At 34.4% G+C, this 25,912-nt stretch overlaps 1 protein-coding gene across 8 annotated transcripts in view; it reads right to left on the minus strand.

Annotated features, from left to right (window-relative positions):
* Positions 1-25,912, minus strand: part of PRKACB (protein kinase cAMP-activated catalytic subunit beta) — a 142,893-nt gene that overhangs the window by 11,595 nt on the left and 105,386 nt on the right. For all 8 annotated transcript variants that reach the window (XM_070786220.1, XM_070786216.1, XM_070786217.1 and 5 more), the window contains 6 exons: positions 25,009-25,107; positions 23,930-24,012; positions 20,649-20,775; positions 19,649-19,744; positions 16,441-16,563; positions 3,035-3,199 (listed from right to left, as the gene is read on the minus strand). In XM_070786220.1, the coding sequence (XP_070642321.1) occupies positions 3,035-3,199; positions 16,441-16,563; positions 19,649-19,744; positions 20,649-20,775; positions 23,930-24,012; positions 25,009-25,107 (693 nt within the window). The remainder of the gene's footprint in view (positions 1-3,034; positions 3,200-16,440; positions 16,564-19,648; positions 19,745-20,648; positions 20,776-23,929; positions 24,013-25,008; positions 25,108-25,912) is intronic.

Genomic DNA, 25,912 nt, shown 5'->3' on the forward strand with positions numbered 1-25,912 from the left:
AATGCCAAAGAATGCTCAAACTACCGCACAATTGCACTCATCTCACACGCTAGTAAAATAATGCTCAAAATTCTCCAAGCCAGGCTTCAGCAATATGTGAATCGTGAACTTCCGGATGTTCAAGGTGGTTTTAGAAAAGGCAGAGGAACCAGAGATCAAATGGCCAACATCCGCTGGATCATTGAAAAAGCAAGAGAGTTCCAGAAAAACATCTATTTCTGCTTTTATTGACTATGCCAAAGCCTTTGACTGTGTGGATCACAATAAACGGTGGAAAATTCTGAAAGAGATGGGAATACCAGACCACCTGACCTGCCTCTTGAGAAACCTGTGTGCAGGTCAGGAAGCAACAGTTAGAACTGGACATGGAACAACAGACTGGTTTCAAATAGGAAAAGGAGTACATTAAGGCTGTATATTGTCACCCTGCTTATTTATATGCAAAGTACATCATGAGAAACGCTGGGCTGGATGAAGCACAAGCTGGAATCAAGACTGCCAGGAGAAATCTCAATAATCTCAGATATGCAGATGACACCACCCTTATGGCAGAAAGTGAAGAACTAAAGAGCCTCTTGATGAAAGTGAAGGAGGAGAGTGAAAAAGTTGACTTAAAGTTCAACATTCAGAAAACGAAGATCCCATCACTTCCGGTCCCATCACTTTATGGCAAATAGATGGGGAAAAAGTGGAAATTGTGGCTTACTTTATTTTTTTAAGCTCCAAAATTACTGCAGATGGTGACTGCAGCCATGAAATTAAAAGACACTTACTTCTTGGAAGGAAAAGTTATGACCAACCTAGACAGCATATTAAAAAGCAGAGACATTACTTTGCCAACAAAGGTTCATCTAGTCAAGGCTATGGTTTTTCCAGTAGTCATGTATGGATGTGAGAGTTGGACTGTGAAGAAAGCTGAGCGCCGAAGATTTGATGTTTTTGAACTGTGGTGTTGAGAAGACTCTTAGGAGTCCCTTGGACTGCAAGGAGTCCAACCAGTCCAACCTAAAGGAAATCAGTCCTGGGTGTTCATTGGAAGGACTGATGTTGAAGCTGAAACTCCAATACTTTGGCCACCTGATGCGAAGAGTTGACTCATTTGAAAAGACCCTGATGCTGGGAGGGATTCGGGGCAAGAGGAGAAGGGGACGACAGAGGATGAGATGGCTGGATGGCATTACCGACTCGATGGACATGAGTTGGGTAAACTCTGGGAGTTGGTGCTGGACAAGGAGGCCTGGCATACTGTGGTTCATGGGGTCGCAAACAGTCGGACACGACCGAGTGAACTGAACTGAACTGAACTGAAAGGACTAATGTGGTCCTGGAATTGGGAATTTGAAGAATCCAGAATTAAATATGTTGTTATTTAGTTGCTAAGTCCCGTCCAACTCTTTGCAAATCCAAGGAATGTAGCCCCCCAAGGTCCTTGGGATTTCCCAGGCAAGAATACTGAAGTGAGCTGCCATTTTCTTCTCCAGGGGTTGTTCCCGAGCCAGGGATTAAACCTGTGTCTTCTGTATTGACAGGTGGATTCTTTTACCACTGAGCCACCAGGGAAGCTAATATAGATGTTATTTAACAGCTCAAACAATTTAAAGCATTTAACCTTTCTAAGCTGATTTTCTTATCAGTTAATTGGGAAAAATGGCATCACCTATCCCATATAATTACTTCAAAGATTAAAATGAGACATTACAGTGTTGCTTTTATAAATTTTAGGGCACTACATTGGTGCTGGCAAATTTAGGGAAAATATGATATGTTTGTTTATTTCTGGAGGAGGAAATGGCAACCCACTCCAGTATCCTTGCCTGGGAAAATCCCATGGAGAGAGGAGACTGGAGTCCATGAGGTGGTAAAGAGCTAGACATGACAGCATGAAAGCACATTATTTATTCACTACATCTAAAATCTATTTTAAGTTGCTCTGGACTTTGTTCTTGACTATATAACACATTCAGTTGAGATAATAATGCTAACAGCAATGTTTAATGAATTTAATGGTTAAGAGATTATCTGAATCCCTCTTTGAGATACAAAGGCTGTACTGCACTCACATTGCTTTGGTCTTGCTATGTTTTTTATTTACTGAATTAAAATTTTTTTTTAAGTGTTAAAAAAATCTTTTATAAGAATATAAATTAGAAAAATGACTATTTACAATTAGAGCATTTACATTTTTTTTCCCAAGGAAATTCACTCATATGGCTTGCTTCATGGCATTATTAGATATGGCAAATTTCAGAGACATTAGATGTTTTGCTTTTATAGGAAAAGAAAAAGAAAAAATTAACATATTCAAGATGAAAACACTTCATTCATATAAATTATCTTTAACTGGGCATTTAAGAAGGAAAAGGAGAGATAAAGGTAATTCAGCATAACAAAGGTTTTCTTAAATGTCTCAATTTATCCCAAAGGTAAAGTAATGATGATTGAAAAATATCTTAATGAATCCAACAATTAAATGTTATTAAATCTGGCTGTGTACTTCTGGGTAGGTGGATATATTTGTTTACATATTGTCTTACTACTGTGACTTTACATCAGCTTTGAAGTGCAGATTATTAGGACACTAATATGTACTTGCCATGGCATATGAAAAGTAAAAGGTATGGGTAGGAAAAATTTGACAAGGAAAATATTTCCAAATGATCATACAGACTATACACTTTCCCTTCTATCAAGGAGAAAACTCATTTAAGTTGTGAGCTCTAAGGTTCTTTGTGGTTTAGTTGCTAAGTCATATCTGACTCTTTTGCAACCCCAATGGACTGTACTTGGCCAATCTCCTTTATCCATGGGATTTCCCAGGCAAGAACATTGGAGTGGACTGTCTCCTGCATTAGCAGGCATATTCTTTACCACTGAGCCACCAAGGAAGTCCTATAAAAGTTCTTTAAGTCCTACATAAGATTAATTCAAAAGGTAAAAAATATTAAAACTTTGTGCTAAGTTGAAGATACCTCTACTACATATAATTTAAGTAGTAACTTAAAAAGCTTTTAAATTAAAGAAAGAACAGGCTCACCTTTCTCTGGTAAATAGCAATCCAGTCTGTTGTGGCAAACCACTTGTGAGTTTTTATGTCACTCACACCATTCTTTAGATTTCCAAACCGCTTTGTTAAGTCTACCTGCAGCAGGTTCCTTAGAAGGTCCTTGAGATCTGAACTGAAGTGAGAAGGGAATCGAACCTGCAAAACAGACCATGTGGTAAGACACGCATTCTAAGATTCAAGATACTTCTGAAAGGTATTTTTTTTTAATGTGATAGATCATTATATAAACAAAAATATGTAGTGATGACTTTCAAATACTTTTAACTACATACTTCAGTCTCCATAGTAGTCCTTAAAAAAGGTAATTATTTAAGTGAATGAATTAAAACTGTTCTTTTAAGATCTTGCTTTGTTCATAAACTTTGGAGCTACTGTTGATGTGGCAAAGAATGGGACATGACTGAGTGACTTTTACCTTCACTCCAGAAAAATGGACCCCTCTTCAGAAAAATGTGCATAATTACAGAACTTTTCCAGAAATGTCAGAAGGTTTACCCATCTTCAAGAGAGACCCCTTGGATCCCATATTATAAACTTTTGTCTTAGAAACAAATTTAAACTTGTAATTTAAATAGAAAAAGCAGCATATGAAAGATATCAGTATGCACATTTTTTAAAGAGATGATCAAAAAAGCAGTCTAAAAATGATGATAAAAACCCACACTGCCTTTCATAGCATAGGAAACCACTTTTCTTTCACTAGTGGGTGACTTTTAAGCATAATTCTGCTATTATGCAATAGTACAAAAATGATTTAGGTTGGTTTAAAAGCAGTTTCCACTTTCTATATTGTGAAGATTTTATAATTAGTTGATTGGCCTCCAGCCTTAAAAACAAAGAAAAAAACTCCAAATAAGTGAAGATGTTATAAATCAGGTAATCAATAAAATAAAGTGCCAGTCATTGGAGACCTAGGCCTACTTTCTGTTTTGTTTAAACACTCTTCTCCTCTAACTCTCTATTCCGACCTAACTCCCAGTTCTCACCCTATTATTAATATGAGTACTGAAAAATTAAAATGGGTACTATTAAGGGATGATTTTAGAATGAATAGCTATACCTATGCCTCCTTACTATTTTCTTTCATTATTACCTTTTCTCCATTGTCCTATGGATCTGTGTTCACTCATTTCCACTGCTCTTTTCCCCATCAAACACACACATATGTATGCATATAGCTACCTGTGTGTGAGCACGTGCACTTTCATTTTAATCCCATTTTCCTGTTGTGTGCCCAATTTCATGCTCCCACCTTCACTAAACACAAACACCATTGTCTGGATTATCAGGGCCTTAACTTCAAACTGACCATAAATTTTGAAGAAATGCTTTAAAGGGTTAATAGATACATTTCTGAACCTGCATTCTTTCTTTGGTTCTCTACAAGTGCCAGCAGCCCCTATAACGTGCACTGTGTATCATGACATTACCTCAGGTGATCTTCACCATGCACTCACTCATTTAACTATGCTGCAGTATTCGTGCATGTATGTCTCACCCAGCCTGTGAACTTCCGGAGGGAAGATACTGTGTCATTTTTGTGTTTGTAGTTCCAGGATTTATTAGATCACTTTAAGTAAGACAGTTCACCCATCTGACAATAGTGTATTGAGTACCTACTATGTGCTAGGTACTATTCTAGGTGCTGGATGCACAACAGTGAACGAAAACAAGTCTCTGATTTCTTGGCACTTATATCCTAATCCAATATGACATTCTTGATGAATACAGTATTACCTATATTCTATTAATAAATACAGAGAGACTAAGATTCAGAGATATTATATGCCTTACCCAATCATCACACCAGAAAGCAGCAGAACTAGACTAGAAACGTAGTCTTACAAATCCCAGCTCCATGCATTTTACTCTTTATTACACTCCAAATGTATAGAACTTCTTACTTTATTATATTCTGACTTTGAAAAAGTTCAATGTGCTCGACACAGATTCTTACGTTCTCAAAACAGAAGTTAAAAGAGGATGCAGAGCTAGAAATTTATGGCAACACTAGGTTCATCATCATAGTCTTCTGACTGCCACTCACAGCTATTCTGTAAACAAACGTTTCTCAAAGTGTGGTTCCAGGGATCACTTTCATCTACTAGGAAGCAGAAGATAACAATGCAGATTCCTGGGGCTTACTTCAAAGGTGATAATGGTACTGGCCTGAAAATCTGAGCTTCTGTCTCTAAACAATTCATCTATATGTGAAAGCTTGGGAAACACTATTTGCAATGCTATTTACTACATTAAGGAGAAGTTTTTGTTTTTTTTTCTGCTAGTGACAGATTAAAAAACAATTTTAGTATAAATAATAAACTAAAATCACCATCATAACAGAGGAAAACTAGTACTTGTGTCAAGTAACCAAAGACTATTTGAAAGTTGAAGGTTTGGCATCAACTCATAGTAGTGACTAAAAAACCTCATTTTTGCAAAGCTTGTATTAGTACAGATTATAAGAGGTTATATGTTAAAAAAAAAAAAAAAAGACATGTGAACTACCACCCTCTCTAGTTCCTACTTTTGACACAATGGCTTATTAGAAGTTGGGCACTGTGCCAAACACTTTACATGCACTGGCTCATAAAATCCAAACTATAACATCTAAGTATGATTGCCCTCATTTTATACCTGATGTAATTAAGACCTACAGGGATTAAGCAATTTGCTCAAGATTACAGAGCTAGTAAGTGGCAGAGCTATAATAGCAAACCAGGACTCTGACTTAAGGGTATATACTTTAACTTCAGGTTACTGTCAGGAACCTTATAGAAGACTGAAATTTTATCTTAAAAAATATCTGCACATTTCTTTATCCTACTTGGAGTAAAAACTAGAGAATACAAGGTATTCAAAGACACCCCATCCACCTGAAAAATACCACAATTATTTATAAAATGATTATATTCTAATTTTGTTTAGATTCTTAAGAAATACCTTATTTGAAGTAGACATCTTCATTTAGAATAGAGGTTTCATGAACTGTTCAATGTAATGTGTCAGTTATTCTCCCCTTCATGATGTTCAGAATGGTAGATAGTGATGTACTACAAATAAATCTTTTGAATTCAGGTAATATGCAATGAAGTGAAAAAAGAATACAGACACCTAAATAAAACAGTTCCTTACTTGGAATGCAAATACAGTGATGGTTCTGAATTAGTTAATGAGTATGTTTATTCGTTTAATCCTCAGAACAGTGTTTCTCAAGTGGGAAGTAGTGGTAGGGGGTTGTGATGATAGATATTAGAATCATTTGGGAAACTGAAATTCTATACGTGTCCTCCTCACTTCCACATCACACCTTCTTTTCCCCCAGAGATTATGATAGGTAGCCCACACTCCCACAGTAAGCCATATTAATGATGGGTATCTGTCATATCCTTTACATGAGTTTGGGTAGGCTCTGGGAGTTGGTGATAGACAGGGAGGCCTGGCATGCTGCGGTTCATGGGGTCGCAAAGAGTCGGACACGACTGAGAGACTGAACTGAACTGAACTGACTGATGCTTTAAATGGAAGAATTTTATTTATAGTATGTTAACCTGGAAACACCAAAGACTTCTATAATGAGAAAAATGATGAACTCTTCCTTCAAAACTGTATCAAATTCTGATATGCATTGTTTCTTTGCTGCTGCTGCTGCTGCTGCTGCTGCTATGTTGCTTTAGTCGTGTCTGACTCTGTGCAACTCCAAAGACGGCAGCCCACCAGGCTCCCCCGTCCCTGGGATTCTCCAGGCAAGAACACTGGAGTGGGTTGCCATTTTCTTCTCCAATGCGCGAAAGTGAAAAGTGAAAGTGAAGTCGCTCAGTCGTGTCTGACTCTTAGCAACCCCATGGACTGCAGCCAACCATGCTCCTCCACCCATGGGATTTTCCAGGCAAGAGTACTGGAGTGAGGTGCCATTGCCTTCTCTGATTGTTTCTTTAACTATTATCAATTCTAACATATGTAGATATAGAAAGTAAAATCAGAATTCTAGAATACTGCAGCTAGAGGGAGTTTAATTTAGTCTAAAGCTTCATTTTAAAGATAAGGAAACTTTTTTTAAAAAGAAATAAAAATAAGGAACCTGAGCTCCAGTGAGACTATCAACTCAGTTTCATTGTTGGGAGAATAACTTGATTCTCTTCACTCCTACATCTTTCTTCAGGCCAGGATAGCACAAAATATGTGATAGGGCAAAAAATGTGAAAGCAGCTGTAAAAAGCTAGATTTGGAAAAGAGACAGTTTAACCCCATTAAACCGGTGGATCTAAGTGGTAAGGTTATTGGAAACTGGGATCATTTAACATGAAAGAGGGCTTTGTGCAGTATGTGCTCCCTAAAGTGTTTACTGGATGTTTATCCTCTAATATTTCCTGCTTAGGATTCTTTTTCAACCTTTAGAGACCAAGTTATTTCTGAGTTTCCTAATGATATATTCTTAAGAATAAATCTACTTCTGCAGTGAGGTGTACACACATAAGCTTTCAATATATGATGTGCATGAAAATCATCTGAAATAATTTAAAAATATATATATATAATTGGAATATACAGAAGACCAACTGAACTGGTATCTCTGAGAGTGGGCATCTATTTCATGAAAGCTTCATGAAGGCAGAGGCTGCAACTGATTTGCTATTATCTAGCACTGCTCATATACTATGAGCTTAATAAATATCTAACAAATGCATGGACTTAAATTCAATAAACACTGATTCAATACCATCTATATGCTAGGCACAGATGTGCTTGGGGTATAGTAGAAAAACCAAAGTAAGACAAAGATTCCTGCCTCCACAGTGTTCACTTCTAGTGAGAAAGAAACTTAGCAACAAACATGACCTTCTAAAAATGTTGTCATCCATCATTCCTGGCAAAACCTTTCTTTGTAAGGTTTTTAATTTTTTACTCTGAACAAAATGGGGGTCACTGCAAGGTTCTGAAAGGAGTAACAAGATCTGACAATGTTTTTTAAAGAACCACTCTAGTGACTCAAAAGAGAGCAGTATCAGTGGAGGTGGTAAGAAGTAGCTGAATTCTGTGCATATTCTAAAGATAGAGGCAATATGGTTTTCCTATGCATCAAATACGGATTGAGAATGTCGGGGTGTTTTGGCCTGAGTAGCTGAAAGTAACTGAAAGGATGATGCTGCCATCAAATGAGATGGGAAAGATGGTGAGAGGAACAGATTTGCTAAGGAAAACAAAAATCTGTCAGTTTTAGACAGGTTGAATTTGAGATATTTATTAGACCTTTGGGCTTCCCTGGTGGCTCATACGGTAAAGCATCTGCCTGCAATGCCAGAGACCCGGGTTCGATTCCTGTGTCGGGAAGATCCCCTGGAGAAGGAAATGGCAATCCACTCCAGCACTCTTGTCTGGAAAATACCATGGACGGAGGAGCTTGATAGGCTACAGTCCACGCGGTCGCAGAGTTGGACACGACTGAGGGACTTCACTTTCACTTTTCATTAGACCTCTTAGTGGAGATCTCAGGAAGTTGGATACAAAATTATGCAACTTACGAGTCACGTATAGCTAGTATTAAGCTTCCCTGGTGGCTCAGATGGTCTGCCCGCAATGAGGGAGACCTGGGTTCGATCCCTGCATTGGGAAGATCCCCTGGAGAAGGAAATGGCAACCCACTCCAGTACTCTTGCCTGGAAAATTTCATGGATGGAGGAACCTGGTAGGCTACAGTTCACGGGGTCACAAAGAGTCAGATACGACTGAGTGACTTCACTTTCTTTCTTTATAGCCAGTATTAAAAGTTATACAGAGGATGTGCCCACCAATGAAAGATGTGCAAAAAAAGAAGATCGAGCCAAAGAGATTTAGAAGGAAAGATGAGTAGAGGGTAGTGATACATGTACATATACAGCTGATTCATGTTGTTGTACAGCAGAAACTAACACAACATTGTAAAGCAATTCAGTCAGTTCAGTTCAGTCGCTCAGTCGTGTCCGACTCTTTGCGACCCCATGAATCGCAGCATGCCAGGCCTCCCTGTACATCACCAACTCCCAGAGTTCACTCAAACTCATGTCCATTGAGTCAGTGATGCCATCCAGCTATCTCATCCTCTGTCGTCCCCTTCTCCTCCTGCCCCCAATCCCTCCCAGCATCAGGGTCTTTTCCAATGAGTCAACTCTTCGCATGAGGTGGCCAAAGCAATTATACTCCCATTAAAATAAATTTTAAAAAGAAAAAGAATGAAGATATAAATCCAAGCATTCTAGCATCCCCTTTTTAAAGAGTTTCATGAGAATTATATGTTTTTTAAGCCAATTAAAAAAAAAAGGAAACATGAGTAATTCAGAAATAAAGCCAAGATCATGAAGAGTCACTGAAGCCAAATGAAGGAGTAATGAAAAAACCACTGAACTAGATTCTATTTCTTGCTTTGCCACTAACTGGCTTTTATCTTGGAGAAGGAAATGGCAACCCACTCCAGTATTCTTGCCTAGAGAATCCTGTGGACTGAGGAGCCTGGTGGGCTGCTGTCCATAGGATTGCCCAGAGTCACACACGACTGAAGCGACTTAGCAGCAGCAGCAGCTTTTATCTTTGGGCTATTCAGAGCCCTGATTTACCTACACATAGAATAAGGGAGTTAAACTAAATAAAACGGAACATTCTTGTCACCTCAAGAATTCTACTAAGCTATTTCTTTGGTAGAAAGAATACCTGGGTTCCAATCCCAACTCTAGTTCTTTATACTTTAGGCAAACTTTTACCTTTCTGATAAGTGAGATAACCTCACTTATCTCATCCATAAAATGATAAAAGTATATTTCATCTGGCAGGTATGAAAATGAATTAGGTGACTTTTATGAAACTGCCTTTTCTTTTTCCAGCCATGCTATATGTCTTGTGAGATCTTAGTTTCCTGACCAGGAATTGAACCTGGGTCTACGGCAGTGATGGAGAAGGAAATGGCAACCCGCTCCAGGATTCTTGCCTAGGAAATCCCATGGGCAGAGGAGCCTGGTGGACTACAGTCCATGTGATCACACAGTCAGACATGACTGAGCGACTGAGTACTACGGCAGTGAAATCACCAAGTCCTACCCAGTGGACTGCCAGGGAATTCCCTATGAAACTGGCCTAGTATCTTATAGGCACTAATTCAATACATGTTTCATTTTAGAATAATATCTTAATGATCTGAAGCGGAATTTCCGATTCAAAAAAGGAACCTAGAAGTCAGCAATATTTTTCATTATGTTTCCAGACTACTCAAGGACAGAGTGTACTAGAAAAGTCATTGCAGAGTATAATAAGTTCCTCTTTTCTTCTTTTCTCATGCTCCACCTTTTAAATTTGTACAACAAATTCTCTTCTTAAGGCACTTAAATTTGATAGAGTGAGGGAGAAAATAGACAACTAAAGCATTGTTTTATAAGGACAAAATTGTGAATATAGCTGATACCTTAACTCTGTAAAATTATATTACACAATGTGTTAAAATAACTATGAAATTAAGTCTGAATTGAGCAAACAACCGAATATTTGTTCGGCTGTAACGTCAGTTATAAAGTCTTGTGCATTTTGGTTTTAGGAATAACTGTTACCTTTTAAAAATTTAAGAGGAAGTTATATCCAAGAAGAAAATCAGTGCATATTGTTATAGTATCCATCCAAACAGGATGATTTAAATTCACTCTTTTTAAATTTTAGAAACAAAGTGAGACAAAAGTCAAATTTGTCTACTTTTAGCTTAATCACAGAAATTACAAAGTTGATCTCTGATTGAAGAGGAGAAAATTTTTACTGCTATTCTTTTGCAGTTATGGAGGAAAAGACTGTTCAACTAGTAATATTTTATCCTGCATCAGGATAAAATTTACTGGGCTTAGATGACTCAAAAGAGTTTGTACACAGTCAATAATCTGTCAACTTCTGCCCACATTGCATACTGGGATATTTTAAGAAATTCTCTCTCTAAATTAGTATAGCTCTAAGAAATCTATGATCCTAGTTAAAAAATTATCTAGCAAAACTGAGCATATACATTAGTTAACTTTTCAGAACACATAACTTTTCATACATACTTTCTAGCAGATATGGTGATAAGTTCCACACTATCTCATAGGACTCAGTCTCATAGGACTGGATCCTATATACATAAAAGGAAACATCTAGGACATTAACAAAATACTTATATTAGTACCATGATTGTGGGCTCTCTGATCTGTTCTCACCTATGCAGAAACAGTGCATAGATAAAATGAATTCAGATGGTTGCATAAGGCTATTATCCACCCCATCCTCATTCCATATGCAAAACAAGTTGCAATCATTTGCCGATAGGACTCCTAAGGTAAGGACTGTCTCACAGCAGGTATTAAGAATTTTAAATGTTCACAGCAAGGTGTTAAAAAACTGCCCTGGATTTTATGGATATATTATAACTGCTTTTGTATTTTATGAAAATAACTATTGAGTACTATAAGTGTCTTTGACTATAGCCATGGCCAAATAGAAAATGGCATTTTAATTTCTCAAAAAAGTATTAGCACTGGGGCCTTCAAAAAAGTGTAGTGGTATATCTGCATATGTGTATGTTATTTAGGAATATACAGAAAAGAGATAATATAGCAGGCTTGAGACTGCTACCCTTGAGGAAGGCCTGTCGGCAAGTTTGGCCCTTGGCAGGTATCTGGGAATTGGAATGGTCACAGTTCAAGAAACTGAAAAGAAATTTCCCTAAGTGACACAAGTGGCTCACTACACCTAGATTTACTACAAATGATATGGCTTATGCTGAACATTTGCTTTTGTTGTGGGAATCTCAGATTCTGGTATGTGCCAGATAGAAGATGTATATGTGATTCCAATAAAATCCTTGAGCCTTGAGTCTTTACTGTACTTCCCTGGTAGACAACATTTTATCCATGTTGCCAAAATTCATTGCTGGAGAAATAAAGTTTGCCTTCTGACCCCTTTGGGCAAGGACTCTTGAAAGTTTATGCTGGTTTCCTCTGGACATTACCATAAATGCCTTTTTCCTTTGCTGATTTCACTTTATAAACTTTCTTGTAAGATACCTTACAATGAAGGTACTTATTACAATGTAAGATATTCATTCCCTGAATATCCCTATATGATGAACTTTGTGAATCTTCCTAGTGAATCACCTAATCTGGGGGTTGTCTTGGGGACCCTAGACACAAAAGGGAATAGTCATTTGGCTGCTAATCAACCATATTTCACTTCATGTGAATGTGGATGGCCCTTTAGGAAAAAAAATTAACCAATTCTTTCGGTTATTCTGTGTATACCTAGGTTTATAAGTTGATATTTTGTATAGTGTTTTCTTGTACATATTTGGTGGTCATTAAAAATGGAATCATACTTTAGGAGCTAAGAATTTTTTTTTAATTACATAAATAAAAAATTCTTGGTTTTCACACAGCTATTACTCGCTTGCTACCTCATTTGCAAATATCATTTTTCAGTAGTGTCAACTTTTGCATTTCTAAGAGTAATGAAGCCAGATAGAGTTGCTGTGGAAACCATCACTGATTCTTGTTATAGAGTATATGGCACTGAGGTATTAAATTTAAAGACTATATACAGAAACTCAGCATATGTATTGCTAGGATGAGGCATAGTCAATGTGGGAATTATAAGAGTTTTCTGTTAACTAGGCATTTCTAAACCTGAATCTTAATACTGTATGAATAATTTGACATTTAAATACCACCTGCTCTGTTTTTTATTAAAGGCAAAATATGTGTAGGAGAGAATCTAACAAGCTGATTGATCATCCTTCTGTACATTGAAAAATATTAGTTTGAGCTAAAATACTGTAAATAGAGAAAGAATGTAACAATCGAATGTTCAAATATACATATGTTAGTGAACTAATCACTTTATTAAACTTATTTGAACTTTGATAAGTCAATAATTCCTATAATCTTTATATTAATAACATGGTTTCAAAAATATACTCATCATAAAATACTGTTGCATAAAATAACATGTTTTTTAAAAAAATCTGAAAAATTCTGAATGAAAAGTATGTTTTTAACTATTTGACATCACTAAAACCATTAAGAAAATTTAAATACAAATACAGGATCTGTAAGACCAAAACTGGATTATCAATGATCTGAACAATTAAAAAACTTGAAAACAAGTTAATCTCCAATTTGACTTTTAGCTGCTAAACAGAGAGACAATAATGCTTTATAATGTGGATAGAGACAACTTCTAGTTTGAATCTGAGTGCTGAAACAGATGGTTTTAGTGGAAAATGTGAACATGATTTCATATTTACATAATACAGATCCTAGAGATCACTCAATAATAATATTTTATTTTCATGGATTCTACTTTGGATGAGAAAAGATAATAAGAAATGAAAACAACTCTATATCCATTATGGGGAGAGATAATCTGGCACCTTTAGTTAAAAACAGCAGTACACCAAACACCTTATCATATCTGTTAAAAAAGAAAAAAAGTCAGATATTGTGATATAAAATTCTATATTCCTACTCTTCTTTTCTAAGATAACCAGGATTTAAACTGTTATAATTTTAGAATATCTGCAGATTTAAATTTTACGCAAACATTGGATCCTAAATGTTAAAGTTTGATATGAACATATTCATAAATAGCCAAAAAATTTTACACAGTGTATACTGACTGACAAATAGAGGCCTATTCACACAGATGAAGATACACTTGTTTTAATGAAAGTAGTTTTCCTAAGTGGATAAAATTTAGTTATGACAATAGCATCCTTATCAGAAAGTTTGACTTCTCCTATGAAGTTTCCCTGGAGGCTCAGACGGTAAAGAATCTGCCTGCAATGCGGGAGACCTGGGTTTGATCTCTGGGTTGGGAAGATCTCCTGGAGAAGGGAATGGCTACCCACTCCAATATTCTTGCCTAGAGAATTCCATGGACAGAGGAGCCTGACAGGCTACAGTCCATGGGGTTGCAAAGAGTCAGACATGACTGAGCCACTTTCACTATGAAGTTAAAGATGTTTAAGCAATATAGTAGATTCAGGAACTTTGTAATTAACTGTAATTAAATTATTTGGAAATATTACTATAAATTCTGTACTCTTAGTCTTTGTATTAGTAAAATATACTTCTCCCATTCAGTTATTTAAAAGTATTTTAGTATATAGCCTTTGGTCTTTATTTTCTCTTGAGATGTTACATAATTACTTCTCAAATTCTTAAAAAAATAAATCACTGCTTTGTCTATTAATTTTTCTTGATTTTTTTGTTTGTTAATCTCAAAAGTTCTTTTGACTTTTAATATTCTTTTGGGTGAAAGCAATTACAAAGATAAAAAATCAGAAACCTAGAGATCTACAAGTGTAGCAAGGACAGGAGTAATACTTAATTACCTAAATATTTCATTCTGCCTTTCTATATTACTTTAGTGTAAATCTTTCAATACCTAGCTTAATTATCTATAAGAGGTATTCATTTTTTACCTTCGACATAGTTTAAGTATGTGCTCTTTAGTAAGTCCCCTAGTTTGTGAACACTGCCACAATGTAGAACTTTCCCCCTTAAAATGCAGTAAATTGGAACTGAAAACCTTGTGATCTCTGTAGACTGCATATACACTATGACATATGAACAATATTGTGTTGGATGTGGGTTCTAGGTGGCTGGAGAGACTCATCCTATCTGTGTCTTATCCCTAAAGCTCTAGCTATGCAGCATCCAAAATTTAAATTTGAGTCTTGGTAAAAAAATAACTACATTATGAATAATCAGGGTACCTTTTGAATAGCTGACATTATAAATTTTAAGTTCATGAATGCAAAGGGTCAACTTTCATACTAAATATAGAGGATGAATCTGGTTGAGATACAAAGAAACAGAGATTTTTTTTTTTTTCTATCACTTTCCAGATTCTTTAAAAGTTTGATCAGATTAATTTTCACCTTGATATTGTTGTTGTTTAGGCACCTAGATATGTCTAACTCTGTGACCCCATGGACTATAGTCCACCAGGCTCTTCTGTCCATGGGATTCCCCAGGCAAGAACACTGGAGTGGGTAGCCATTCCCTTCTCCAGAGGATCTTCTAAGCCCAGGGATTAGAACCTGGGTCTCCAGTATTGCAGGCAGATTCTTTACCATCTGAGCCACCAGGGAAGTTTAGAAAGTCACAACATACAAAACAGCCAATTGAATCACATCTCAAGGTAATGTCATGTCAAGATTGATGTTATATGATCAAAAGCAAGCAAGCAAGCAAACAAAAACTAATAGAGCATACCACATGGAGGAATAAGAAAAAGGAGGAAACTTCCTTCCCATGAATTCTGTCAAAAATGTATAGAAGGTCTTCCAGGAATTTTTGAAAGCTTAGTTTCTTTTCTTCGTGGTGGGAAGAATCAGGCTCATCTCTACTTAAACTGACAGCAGTATTTTTAAAAAGGACCAGAGGTATGAGTTAAGACAAGGGTCTATGGCTGACTTTAAACAAAATACACTTGGAAAACAAAATTAGGAATTATAAATGCTAAAGAAGAAAGGTTAGTATAGTACTTCAAAATGTAAGATATTCCAACTTATATCTACTCATATTCAAGAAGAACTAATGTTTTTCCATATTTGCTTAAGATCAATGGCAATTGTAATCATATTAACGTGAAAAACCATTAACATCATTTCTTTGAATTCTCATCTTAAAAGGCTTATCTATTCTAAAATTGGGGCTTCCCAGGTGAAGTGAGTGGTACTGCAGGAGAACTGACTGCCACTGCAGGAGACATAAGAGATGCAGGTTTGATGCCTGGGCCCAGAAGATCCCCTGGAGAAGGGCATGGCAACCTACTCCAATATTCTTGCCTGGAGAATTCCATGGACAAGAAGAGCCTGGAGGGCTACAGTCCATGGGGTTGCAGAGTCAGACACGACTGAAATGATGTAGCACACACATTTTATAATTATTTTCAATTTTGTGTTGTTTGACATAATTTAAACAAGTCTCTCCTAAAAAAGCATGGGCATATAAAAACAGCCCCTAAAATTACTCTCCAAGCAGATATCAACATGAAGTAACTAACAATTTTTATTTATTTGAAGAAAGATAGAAGAACTATGGCTATGATCCTGAATTTTACAACTGATAATGATAATAATGATGGAAACTGCTTTATTATTTTGTCATTGTTTGTAAAATTGCCCTTTTTTACCTAAAAGACTTCAATGATTCAATATTTACTGTATCTTAAATGAGTGCTAGATATAAAGGCAGACTCTATGGATATTTCTATATTTTTCCCAATTTAGGGTAATATCCAGATGATATCAAATAGTTTCAATCTATAATGCTTAAAACTCATGTAGAGAGATAATCAATAATTAAGGAATAATAAAATGTATTACTTACCTTTCCAGAAACAATTTTTTCATAAATCTGAATTGGTTGGTCTGCAAAGAATGGGGGGTAGCCAGCCGCCATTTCATAGATTAACACTCCTAACGCCCACCAATCCACTGCCTTATTGTAGCCCTAAGATAAACCACACCAAATGGCAATCATTACTTAATTCTCTCAGAGGAGAATGAAGTCAATTTATTTCAAAATGATCTTCAAGCACATGAAATTTTCAAAAAGGCAGTTGCTGAGCAGTTATTCAGGATAAAATAAAAAAGAAAATATATTCCAAATATTGAAACTGAATATTAAGAAATACTATTAAATCTTCTTCCTAAAATCATTAAGAGTATTAGAGACAATAAAATATGCCCTGTTTAATTGGGATAATTTAGTTTTTGTTCAACAGTAGGAAGGGAATTGGATGAAATTACCTCTTAAAGCCTAATCTATTGTGTAATATTATGAATCAGATTTTCTAGAGAATACTTAAGAAAGGTCAAAAGTTTTGAAATGAGAGTAGATATTGTACTTCATGATAAATGCTAAAGTTGACTTCAAAATATATTGGTGGGTTTAGGAGGGTAAATATATTAGGGATAATCCCATCAGATCTTATTAAAACCAAAAGCTTAATGTGGAACCTAATGAATGTAAATATTTAAGTAAACTTTATCCATCCACTGTTTTTGTTTCTCATCTCTAAAAGGTATACAGGAAAGATACCTAATTCATGGAGTTTTATGGGGATTACATCAAGTGAAAGGAAATAATTAATACAAAAGTGTGTTATAAACCAAATGTACAATTCTAAGGTTATTCTTAATTGAGTTTTTCTTTTCATGTTAAACTTACTAAAATGAAGATCTAGAAGTATTGATAAGAAAATAAGAAAAAAATTAATATGTTTATATAAAGTTTGATAAACCATAATCAGTGTCAATTGGCGCAAAAGATTATAGGGGAAAAAAAATACAACTTTATCATGGATAGAAATGAGCTGAGTTCTTGCCAGATCTTTTGGTCTACCCACTTAATTACCTTCACCACTCCCACTATTCCAACTTTTCATTAAAATTTTAGCTTTACAAATAATTTTATTTTCAAATTACTGGTTAAAATATAATGATATAGAGATTCTATTTTTCTTTTTATTTCCTGCTTCTATATGTTTTAAAGAGAGAGAGACTAGTAAAATAGGGATAACACTTTGTTTTGCTAATAGAAATGGGCATTAACTATGCTTTTCTTTAAATGCAACTCACTAATAATGTAATTACAATGTTTTTTGCTATAACAAAAGCATATACTGTTAAAATAGATCCTTTTATCAAGTTCTGATTTCTTTGTTTTAGATTGTGTGCTAATGTTTATAATAAGTATGCCAGATGCTTTTAATACCCTAGTTAAAGACAATTAAATCAATAAGAAAAACTAAATTATAATAGGTAGATGGGCAAAGGACATGAACTAAGGACTCATACATACACACAAAGCAATACCAAATTGTTATTAAGCATTAAAAAATCTAATAATCAAAGTCATGAGACTTAAAATAATTAGCTATCAGTTACTATCTATCAAATTACTAATGATCTTTTAAAACAAGAATACCCAATGCTGGAGAAAGTGTGGTGAAATAGATACTCCTTAAACACTACTGAGAAGTGTAAAATGTTACAATTTTTTTTTGGAAAGTCCTCTGGCAATATGTATTGAAAACCTTAAAAATATGTATGTATTGAATATGTATTGAATATATGTATGAATATGTATGTTTCAATATGTATTGAAAACCTTAAAAATATTTTCTGACCCTGTAATTTCACTTTTAGGAATCTATCTTAAAAATAATTTAAAATATAGAAAAAAGCTTTATGGACAAAGACATTTATCACAGTCTTTTACAAAAGAAAAAAAGGGAAACAAGTTGAATATTCAACAGAAGAATGACAAAATACAAAATAGTGCATTTTAAAACAAGCAATTAAATTACGTTTGCAGGATAATTATTACTCAAGTGAGAAAAGCTGAATACAAAATTGTATATTCACTGAAACATGCATAGAAAAATATATTGAAATGTTTTTTAAAAAGGCTACCTCTGGGTAGTGAGATTGAAAGTTTTTTGATTCTTTCTTTATGGTTTTCTATATTTCCCAAATTTCAGACAATGAATATCTATTTCTCTACACACACACACACATTTTTTCAGGTTTTGGTGCTTACAGTGGCATCACATTATCTGTTAAATGTACTTAAAGAAAAGAAATGTTAGTGGCAATGACATTTAATTATAAAAGATTAAAAGTTATAGATGATTTAAATTATGAAAGATAATGAAAGGAAAGCTGAAAGAATTCTCTTGTTCTAACACTTCTGCAGTTAGCCAAATTTCAATTATTCAGAGGGTAGTTAATTAATGTATAAATATCAACACATATATCTTATCCTTTTCTCTTTCCTGGCTCCTGTCTGAACCATTACTATCAGTTTCTCCTTTCTAACTTTTACCACCAAGGGATGGAAGTAGAAAGGAAAATGAAAGTTAAACTACCCTTTTAGAAATGATTAAAAATTTCTCTCACCACATTTTCACTGTTGAGAAAAAGTAGAACTGTCTTCAATAAGATTATAACTGTCTTCAATAAGATTATAACTATTTAATTGCTATAATGTTTCTATTTTTAAACTAAAATTTTAAAAAATAATTCACATACTTTTTTTCCACTTAAGTGGTAAAATTGAAACAATGTGTTAGGGGAGTGTAATCTCCTCCATTCTGTCTCTTCTTAATAAAAATTTGAAGCAATGGACGTTAAAAAACTCGTTCTAACTACCTAACAAAAGGAAGAATAGACAACTAGTACATATATATCATCTTTAATTTGCCTCTTGGTGTAACCCAGAGCAAGGACTCTCTGCCCTCCTGTTACTGGGAATAATTATGAAAAGGCTATGCTTCTGGTTTCAAAACATGGATCTAAAGGCCCTATTTATTTAAACTAATTCTCTCAGCTTTAGAGTTAAAATCAACAGCTTATGAGATTAGTGGTAGACTCTAAATAATTGATTTTTAGTAATTATGCACAAAGATTTAAATTCATATGTAGATTAAATAAACATGTAAAATTAGATCATAACTTTTTTTAAAAATAAAAGTCCACAGTGATGCATGCCTTATATTTTTACTTCTTACATAATGATACTATAAATATACCTTGCTGAGAATGATTTCTGGAGCCAAATATTCTGGAGTGCCACATAATGTCCAAGTTCTGCCTTTAACTCTTTTGGCAAACCCAAAGTCTGTGACCTATAAAAGATAAAAAGCCTGTAAACATTTGTTATTTCATAATAAATATATTTACTGTACCTAAGTTGAAAGTTAAAAATCAGGGTTAAAATTAACACCCTGAAAAAAAATTAAGTCCATGTAATTGAGACTAATCCATTAAGGCCACTATTTAGTGAATAAAGATTAACGCAACACCAACCTGGAAAACCGTTCCCTGACTCAACGAAACAAATGAACCAAAAAGTTTCAATAAACATGAAGCAGTGCTAGAAGTGTTCCTGAAGTTCAACATTGTCTTCTGCCCTTAATTATATCATCAGAAGTTGCAAAGCATCACTGGGAGAATCTTAACTGTGTAAAAAGGAGTGCTCCTGATGCACTGAGAGTAGAAACGGAAAGGAAACACTGCCACCAGTCCAGTATTGGTAGCTGGGGATCCTCTGGTAACTGCACTGTAGAGTTAAAAAGCATAGTCTCAGGACAAGCTGATGGGATTTAAATTATGCTCTACCTGTGTGACCTTGCAGTATCTTAGTTTCATTAATCTTAAAATGAGAATAACAGTAGTATTTACATTTCATACTGTTATCAAAATTAAAAGAGGTGACACATGTGAAACACTTGGAACGATGCCTGGCACTAAATGAGTACTCACAAATTTGGCTATTCTTCCTTTATGCAGGAGCCTGTGCACAACCTGTGCACAGTTCACAATGAAAGGAGATATAAACAGGTTCTATCTTTGATGGAACTTTTGGTCCTCTGTAATAGCAACAGAACTGTTAATTCAATTTAAGCTATTAGGAAGAACTGTCTCCCTCAAAGGAAAAAAAATCCAATTTTGGTAGTTGTGGTTAAATATATATAACTTCTTACCTAGTATGTTCTCAAATAAATTACACATAATGTGTTCAAGTCATACCTGGATATAACCTTGGTGGTCAATTAAGAGATTTTCAGGTTTTAGATCTCTGTAGATGAGGTCTAGTGAATGGAGGTACTCGAATGTTAGCACTATCTGAGCTGCATAGAACCGTGCATGGGGTTCACTACGAAGAAACAAAACATTGATTTTTGGTAAAATGGGTTAACATATAGCAACTAGTAGATTACACAAAAAATAACATGAGGTAGAGGCATTTTGGGAGCAAAAGATACTTTTTTTCTTTTAAACATATGTAAAGAATCTTGTTAGTTTCTAAATATTTTTAAATCTATAAATCATCTTCAAATAATGCTTTTATATGCTTAGTGAGCAGCATATGTTGAAGAAAACGGTAACTCTCAGATTGCCATTGTAATTTAAATTATTGTTGGCCATACTACAAGATACTAAGAATGAAAAGCACCAGTTAGATTGTCTATCAGGGCCATTGCTGTTGTTGATAAGCTCCATATACCTTTCCCATAAATTTCTAGTACTTAAAGAATTTCTGCTTTTATCTGCAGATTTAAGCCATTATACCCATGCTGTTACTATTACAAAAGGGATATATGCTCATTATAGGAAAAAAGCCATAAAATATTAACGAAGAATAAAGATACTAATAATCTCATTCAGAAACCAGATTCAATCCTGGTGTTTGAATTTCCAAATCTTTCACTATGCATGTTTCTACAAATATCTAAACATAGGTATAATCTGTATATTTACATAAATACACACAATTCTGGATGCATAGATTAGATTAACTGATTTGTTGCTGCTTCTGTTGTTTAGTCATGTCCAACTCTTTTGCAACTCCATGGACTATAGCCCACCAGGCTTCTCTGTCCATGGGGTTTTCCAGGCATGAATACTGGCATGGGTTGCCATTTCTTCCTCCAGGGGATCTCCTTGACCCAGGGATTGAACTGATGTGTGTGTGTGAAAGTTGCTCAGTCGTGTCCAACTCTTTGCGACCCCATGGACTATACTCCAGGCCAGAATACTGGAGTGGGTAGCCTTTCCCTTCTCTAGGGGATCTTCCCAACCCAGGGATCGAATAGGGGTCTCCTGAATTGCAGGTGGATTCTTTACCAACTGAGCTATCAGGGAAGTCTCCTGCATTGGCAGGTGAATTCTTAACCACTGAGCTGCCAGGGAAGCACAGATTAACTGACAGATTAGGGTAATCTTGATGCCACATTCTAAGTATTATTCCAAAAGGATGTACTGATTTTCCAGTTTGAGTTTCTGGTTCATCTTCATTTGAATTCTGCTAATCTTCCTAGTATATTGCAATGACTTTCAGATTTGTGTCCTCAATGAACAACCTTAACTATGAATAGAATTTCCCTCAAGATGGTTCATATGAGTTTGATTTGGTAGCACCAGAAATAGGAATTCTAAAAAAAAGATTGTATATGCTGTTCCTTTTGCTTGTCATGTACTACATTTCCAAGGTCCTAGCCTGATACATACCAAGTGCTCAGCAAATATTTGTTAAATTAATGAATGAATATGAGAAGGAAAACTTTTCTGTGGCAATATTTTATAATATCCTTCCATTTCCAGCCCTATCACAACACTGTAACAAGCTACAACACATGTCCTATGACAAGAAATGAGAATACTGTAAAGGAGACTAGAAAAATCACCCTGGTAATTGAAACATTTATCCCCAATTCTGGAAACGATTGACCTAGGAAGTCCCTTCCTATTTTATTAATATGCCTGTTTGTATAAGATCTACTTTTATCTTATATTTATCATCATAAACATAAGATGCACTCAGCATTTTGTATTTATGTCCACATTAATATTTGATTGGAGGTACATAAACATTACACAGACTTTTAATCAAATTGTTGAAACGTAAGAGCAAAATATTTCTATAAGGATAGTTTAATGCTGTAGCAGCTTTAAGTCTAGACAGCTACTATGTAAGTAGAGAATCGTAACGACTCCATTGATTCTGATTAATGCTACGCTCAACAATAATTCAGTCGTGTCTCAAAGTTTCTAAGGCTGGAGTTAACAACCTTTCAAGTGTATAAATAATGTGTGAGAGGTTAGAAAGATAGTGTCTCTGTGCGAATTATGCCAACCACTTGCCTTCCTATTTATCAAGTGTTAAAGAAAGAAGAGTGTGGGGAGTTGCAAAGAAAGGAAGTAGTCACAGAAAATGGATAAACTATTTTTTGAAGACAGGCTTAGGTATGGTAATTCAGTGTTAAACTTGAAATTATCATAGGGCAATTCTGGACTGCCTGGACAAGGAGTGTAAGACAGGACAACAGGGAGTTAAAACAAAAATCATTAAATAGAAGTTACTCTGCATTAGCTCAGTGCTTGACACATATTGGATGCCCTATACATTAGGTTAATAAATGAATTGTGGTTTAGGCCTCAGGAAGCTAAAATAACTCTCATATTGGCCTATTATGAATATAATCTCATGCTAATCTCAATTCATATTTTTATAATATGAATTGAATTATCATCTTCAGTCATCTGAATTCATACTGATGTTTTAATTATATCAATATATAGTATATTGAGTGAAGTTGAACTTGCTCTTGGTTTTAGCCTAATTCTAAAAGTGATTATTAATGAATAGTAGGAGTTTACAAAGTATTATGCACAGGTAAAGCTAATAGAATCTAAAAACTATTTTAATAACTGTGTGACCTTATTAGCAATAACTTAGTAAGTTACTGCTTTTTAAAAAAATTATATACATATGTTTAAAACTGATACATATATTTAAAACATACATATGTTTATGTATATACATGTTTGTTACATATTTATACATATAGATATGTGTAAGTTACATACATGTGTTTAAAACTCAACATGGCAACATTAGGAGAATAAATTTGTGCAAAATGAACTTTCATAATTTTACCACCATGATACTATGATTATCTTTTCTATATATTTATTAATATATTTCTTACTTGTCTTCATACTTACATAAGCCTTTTCCTCAGAGAGATATTACTAATATTTATTCACTAAATATTAGTTTAAATTCAATTAATTTTTACAGTACCTGGAAATTCTTCAAATAATGGACCCTCATGATACCTACTAATGCTAGAATATTTACACTGCTATAATGGTGTTTTTAGTTAACTTTTAAAACTCAATAATGTTTGTATAGCTAAAATATTACTAATTTAAATGAAATAAATTTTTAGCATTGACAAAAACTTATTTGGTTTAAAACAAACACACAGCATATAAGTATTTGAGAAGCATAAAGTATTAGTTACCTGAACCTTCCAATTCTTCTTAGATGTGAAAACATTTCACCACCAGGAACATATTCCATAACCATGTATAAATTAGAATTATCCTATTAAGTAAAAAGAATAAATAAATCAAAACTATGAAACTTAGATTATTTCTCATGAAAATATTTTAAGATGACACCATGTACAATTAGAAAAAGACAAGTTAAAAATCTGATAGATTACTAACATCAGGAAATAGAGAATAAATGGAACATGCTCTCACTTTTGTACACTGGGGCACTTATTTTTTTCCCTGGTACTCTTGCCACAGATTGGTCTGGGATTTTTGCTGTTCCTGCTCTTACAGGAAATACTTAACTCTTGAACAATTAAACACTGGGGTAATGACTTAATGCTATAGTGTAAGCAAAAGTTTAAAAATAATTTGAAAAATAATATTTACATTTTATGCACCTAAATAAGGTCAGAGAGATTAATAATTTTGAACATCATTCTAAATACACAGGTCTTCACTTGATTTAACGAATAAAGAGGACAAAGGAGAAAGGTTAAAATGTTCCATATTAATCCACTGGTAGATAGATGCCAAGTATCATCCCAAATAGCTGAAAAGCTGCCAACTTAAAGAATAAATCTTTTGCAACTTTATAAGGTGCTTGAGCAGAGGGCCAAAGACTATTTTGCTTCAATAAATGAAGAGGCTAGAACACAAATTACAAGTAAAAGAAGACAGTGAGACTGCAGCAGAAAAGGTTCAAGAGGAGAAGCTATGTGGGTGTATCCATTTGCATGAGTGTAAGATATGCTTAATAAGATGTCACTATGAATTTTAATAAACTGAAATACTTGATCTTATAATACCATTTCATGAAAAATTACACATTATCTTTAACAATTTCCTCAAGAACAGTAAAAACCTTTTCAAATGTCAGCTAAGTTTTTAAGCACAACAGGACTTACATAAAATCTAAATATATTACTTCTTTGTTTATCCATATTTTCCAGCTTTATCATATAGATTAGAATCCTACTATAGTTTCATATTTTAAAAAAATATGAAGTTGAAAATATTTTATTTTGATAGAAGTAAAATTTACCTTAAAAGCATATTCCAGTCGAACAAGAAAAGGAAAATTCACTGCCTGTAATATTCTTTTCTCATTCAAAGTATGCTCTATTTGCTTCAGTTTAACAACCTGTAATTGAGAGGAAAAGATATATTAATGTATTTGAACAAAATTTAAAAGTTTCTATAATTTAAAAAATTAAATAATTTACTTTAATTGGAGACTAATTACAATATTGTGGTGGTTTTGCCATACATCGACATGAATACAGGTCTGGGACAATTCAGAAGGATGGGATCGGGAGGGAGGTGGGAGGGGGTTTCAGGAAAGTTGCTATAATTTAAAAGAAGAAAGTTTTCCATATAATAATGAACTTGCAGAAGCAGGATTGCCAATTTAAATACAGATAATAAGAATAATAACTACCAATGAGAATTATCAGATTCAAATGAAATACCTAACAGGGGTTTAAAATTTAGTCTTCAGAATGTCAAATATAATTTTCAGTTAAGAAGCAAGAGCTATGAAGAAAGAGGTTCATAATAAATTACCTAAAAAGTTAATACATGACAATACTTGGGTCTTAATGACTTATTGGCCACTAAAAGAACTGGTACAAATAACTGTAATAAGTAGGTATTGATTTTAAATCTTGAGAAGATAAGCAAGAAAATTAAAGATTAAGGAAAAGTCAATGATTTTTAAAAAGTGGGTAAAAATGAACAATCTGTTAATATCATTATATCTGAATAAATACAAGAACAAATTCTAAAACTTCAATTTGCATAGCCACAAACTATTGACAAAAATGACTGTCTTTATAACAAATAGGTCATTTAGGATTGATCAATTGATCTATTCCACTGGATAGTCTAATCAATCAGGTCCATAGCAGGGAAAGCAACTTATCTTGACCTCATGAAGACTGTTATTT

This window comes from Bos indicus, chromosome 3 (genome assembly GCF_029378745.1).
Source record: "Bos indicus isolate NIAB-ARS_2022 breed Sahiwal x Tharparkar chromosome 3, NIAB-ARS_B.indTharparkar_mat_pri_1.0, whole genome shotgun sequence".
Taxonomy (NCBI): domain Eukaryota; kingdom Metazoa; phylum Chordata; class Mammalia; order Artiodactyla; family Bovidae; genus Bos; species Bos indicus.